The sequence below is a fragment of the Strix aluco genome, chromosome 4 (genome assembly GCF_031877795.1).
Source record: "Strix aluco isolate bStrAlu1 chromosome 4, bStrAlu1.hap1, whole genome shotgun sequence".
NCBI lineage: Eukaryota > Metazoa > Chordata > Aves > Strigiformes > Strigidae > Strix > Strix aluco.
In genome coordinates this window covers 104,927,039-104,931,383 of record NC_133934.1, presented here as the reverse complement: position 1 = coordinate 104,931,383, position 4,345 = coordinate 104,927,039, and the positions used below count along the sequence as shown (strand labels likewise).

Genomic DNA, 4,345 nt, shown 5'->3' with positions numbered 1-4,345 from the left:
TTTTAAGTGAAGCTTTACAAATAGCATTGCACGGTATTGTGGGGCATTTTACTGTTTTGACAGATGTTTGGTTTCTGTGAAAAGTTAAATAATCTTATAAAGAGATTTTGTCCTTTTTTCCTCCATAAGTACATGTAAAATATTACCACAATTAATATTTTCATGTTTTCTTTAAATGGGGTCCAGTGGGAAGAAAAGAAACTGTACAATCGTTAAAGCTTTTCACAAAATATTTTAATAAGGATGTAACAGCTTCCACATTAGCAATTTTCAAACTAAAAGGAGCTGACTCACAGCCCATTGAAGTGAATTAGGATTTTTTCTCTCATTTCGATGGGCTTTGAATCAGACAACTTTGAAATACTAAATTTATACATTCATTTAACAGTACCTAATTTTTGGTGAAAGAAATGTACAAAGTAGTATCCTGCTTTTTGCTGCTGAGAAAAGTTAAAGGGTATAATTTAACAAAAACCTGTATAAGTCCACCACTGCAAATGCTAGATGCCTGAATTGCCAACTTTACACTTAACACTGTACTTAAGCACTGTAGCTACCAGTACAATGCTACGGGTATGCTGCTACTAGAGATTTTTCCCAATCTCCTGCTTCAGATTGCCAGTAGTTATAATTAATACAACCACAGTATTGTGCTAGAGAAGTGATTTGTCACAGGTACAGGGACACCTGCCACTGTGTGACACTGTTAACATAGGCGGTAGAAAGCAAAAAACAGAGCTGCTTATTTCATCACAGTCCGTACCAATTCTTACGTCTGGCATAAGAGGGAGCAGGGATAGAAGGTTTTGTTTAATCAGCTGTCATTTATCAAAGAAAGCTTCATTCGTCTATATGAAAGTTGTTCTGTCAGAATATGGGAAGAGAAAATTCAAGAGAGAGAATTTTTGTGGGAGAGACAATGTAGATGAAAGAGTTAGAAACAGTGACAACCTTTTTATCTGAAAAGGAGCCTTCTTGAGCATCACCCATTTAAAATGCAACCTTGCAAGTAGCCACCACAGACATAAGTACACAGTATAAATTGCTTCAGAGAAACACATTCACAACACAGTGACACAAATCAAATAAAAAATCAAACAAAAAGACATCTGGTACACAATAAAACCAAGATTCTCAGAAATGAAACATTAAGAAGCTTTGGGCCAGTATATTACATTGGCAACCTATGAAACCCATTTTATTTTTTTTAGTGCAACAGAAAAAGCTAGAGCTAGGGTAATAGCTATTATCAAACAGCTACTTTTTTTTTTTTTTTTGTCAAGTATTTATTTCAGAGCCTGATGGAGGTTTTGAGACTAATCCCTCTTTTTCCATGTAGGCTAAAGTGACTTTGCAGCCACCCAGGTCATACAAAACTGTCTCAGCTCCCTTCATCGCTGTTTCACAGCTGATGGAGCAGGTGCAAGACAATAGCTTCACAGTCTAGCGCTCCCTTTAAACTTGATTATTAGCACACTTTATTGTATGTATGGACACATTCAAACATTTCCCAGCTCAGTGCTCCCCCCGGCTCCTGGCTTGGCGCTCTGCTGCCTGTGAGTCACAGGACTGTTTAACTGCCGTTATCAGCAACCTGCTGTGCAGCTCTGAAGCACAGCAATAATCAGATTTTTTTCTGAAGACCTTTTCTGCCCTGCTTCCCCGAGCGTAGCACAGAGTGCCAGAGCCCCAGTGAGGTGGAAGCTGTCTGCAAAGCAAAAGACGGCTCCATGACTATGCTGCTTCTTTTCTTGGGGCCTTTTTGCTCCCTGCTTTCTCTTTTATTCCTGGGGGTGGCAGAGAGAGGCTACTTGCTCCTTCCTGGGGGAGGACAAGCTGTGTGTTGAGGGGACTTTTCCCAGCATTTTTAATCTCTGAGGGGGGAGGTGCATACTGACAGATGCTGAGCAGGGTTGCTTTCAGTTTTGGGGGAGTCTGAGCCTGACTGCTGGGGCTTGACTGAAGAGGCTCGACTCAGTGGCTTGGGGAGTCCCACCAACCAAGGGAGAGGGCAATCTGTACAAAAGGTGAGGGGAGAGGTTGCTGTGGGACCCATACAGCCACTCATCAGACACAGAAAGGGGTGGCAGAGCCTGGCTGCCAGACCCTAAGTCAACCTACGAGTGCAGCAATTTGCTAAGTGGGTGTCAAAGCATCAGTGACTGCACCCTCTTTCAAGGGAGGCAGACAGGGAGATGGGGCAGCAGACCGAGGATGTGGGGTTTTCTTTGCTCCTTCTTGTCCCAAACACCGCTGTTGGTGGGCAGGACTGAAACCCCCTCCCTCCCGGCCTCCCCATGTCACAGCCCTGGCCTCGCTCACCCTCCTGCTGGGGGGGCAGTACAGTAGGGGAGCGGGGGGCAGGAGTGCTTCCTCAGAGGGTGGTAATCCTGGAGGTGCAAGTGCCATTCCTGTACATGCTCCCTGACTCCAAGTTGTCTGGGGGAAAGTCCTCCACGCTGTATGCCCTGCTCTTAAGGGCAGTGGCATAGTAGTCGATGGGTTCCTCTGCAGCATTGTCCATCCAACTGAGGCAGAGCAGCCGCTGGAAGGACCGCTTGAAGTTGTCCGAGAGAAAGCCATAGAGGATGGGGTTGGCACAGCTGTTGGCATAGCCCAAGATAACGGAGAGCTGGCTGATGGTGGCATCATCCTGCTCTACGAAGACATTGACCAGCTGCACGATGTAGAACGGCATCCAGCAGATGACAAAGACCATCACCACCATCATGACCATGAGGGTGATCTTGCGCTCAGAGCGTTTGCGTTGCTGCCAGCCAGCCTTCAGGGCCACCATGCGCATCTTGGCAATGATGAGGATGTAGCAGAGGCAGATGGCCACCACAGGCAGCAAGAAGCCCATCAGAAAGGTGTAGATCACAAAGACGACCAGCCACCTCTGCGTGGGCTCTGGCATGAGCATGTTGCAAGCCACCGTTCCATCACTGTTGGCTGCTGTGTTGGAGAAGATGATGATGGGCAGGATGATGAGGATGGAAAGCACCCAGACACCCAGATTGACCATTTTAGCTACAGTGGGCCGGCGGTACCTAGCCGCCTTGATGGGGTGCACCACAGCAATGTAGCGGTCCACACTGAGCACGGTCAGGCAGTAGATGCTGGTGAACATGTTGATGGCATCCACGCTGAGCACCAGGCGGCAGAGCAGTGAGCCAAAGGGCCAGTGGTGCAGCAGGGTGGAGGTGACCAGAAAGGGCACGCTGAGCATCAGCAGCTCGTCCGCGATGGCCAAGTTGAGGATGTAGATGTTGGTGGCCGTCTTCATCTTGGCGTAGCGTAGGATCACGTAGATGACCATGGAGTTGCCGCACAGCCCCACCAGGCATACCACGGAGTAGATGAATGAGATGAGGATGGCGCTGCCCTGAGACTCGCTCAGGGTGCTGTTCGGAGCGCCAGAGGAGTTCCTGCCGCCCGAGTCCATGCCCCCCGCCGCCGCCTCCTCCGAGGCGCTGCCGGCTCCGCCGCCACCGCTGTCGCTGCCGCCGCTGTCGCCGCCTGCCCCGCCCGGAAGCCTGGTGCCGGTGCCATCGGGGAGCATCCTCTGCCCGGAGCTCCCCGCCCCCGGCTCAGCGCAGCAGCCGCCCGCCGCGGGCCGGGCTCGGCATCCCGGCGGGGCCCCCGGCGCGGCGGCTGCGGGGCGCTGGCATGGGGAATGAGCCGGCTGCCGGCGCCGCTCGCTCCGAGCGGCAGCGACTGCTGCTCCCCGGCTGGTGAATGATTAATAGGCAGCGGCGCGTCACCAGCTACGAAAAGTAGGAGGGAAAGAGAGAAAAAAAAAAAATGCAGGAGGAGACGTAAGTGGGTGTCCTTCCCAACCCACTCCCCCCCGCCGCCCGCCCGCCTCCCATCCCGCCCTCCGGCTGTTCGCAGCTCTGGCAGCTCCCGGAGTGCAACCTTCCACCCTGTCCCCACTGCCCTCCTGCCCCCCGCAATGCTCCCCGACCCCACACTGCTCTTCCCATCCAATATTGTTTCCCTCACCCTGCACTGCCCTCTCACCCCGCACTGGTGTGTCCCCCCCAGACAGCATCGTCTCCTCCCCCTCCATGCTGCACTCCTCCCCTTCCATCCTGCACTACTCCCCCTCCATGGCACCGAGGTCCTGGCCAGGGGCACCGCAGACAAAGGGACCATCATTTCTCCTTTAGGAAAAAAGCCTGGGTCATGGATGGGTGGGCAGTGTTACCTGGGCAGGCAGCCTCATGCCTACACAGCTGCTGTAACCCTCTCCTGTCACCGCACCATGTGCTTTGCCCACCCCATGGCGCTGGCACCAGGCATGGCACTAGACAGATCACTTAACCTCTCACTCTTAAGTGCA

The 4,345-nt window shown here is 51.7% G+C and overlaps 1 protein-coding gene across 1 annotated transcript; it reads right to left on the bottom strand.

Moving 5' to 3' along the window:
- Window positions 1–212: 212 nt before the first annotated feature.
- SSTR1 (somatostatin receptor 1) lies at window positions 213–4,065 on the bottom strand. The gene has a single exon (XM_074824669.1). It carries the CDS (start codon window positions 3,560–3,562, stop codon window positions 2,375–2,377), a length of 1,188 nt encoding a protein of 395 aa, XP_074680770.1. The 5' UTR covers window positions 3,563–4,065; the 3' UTR covers window positions 213–2,374.
- Between the last annotated feature and the right edge of the window lie 280 nt (window positions 4,066–4,345).

Excerpts from the sequence above, each read along its gene's own strand:
- SSTR1 (XM_074824669.1), bottom strand. The coding sequence starts at position 3,562 with ATGCTCCCCGATGGCACCGGCACCAGGCTTCCGGGCGGGGCAGGCGGC.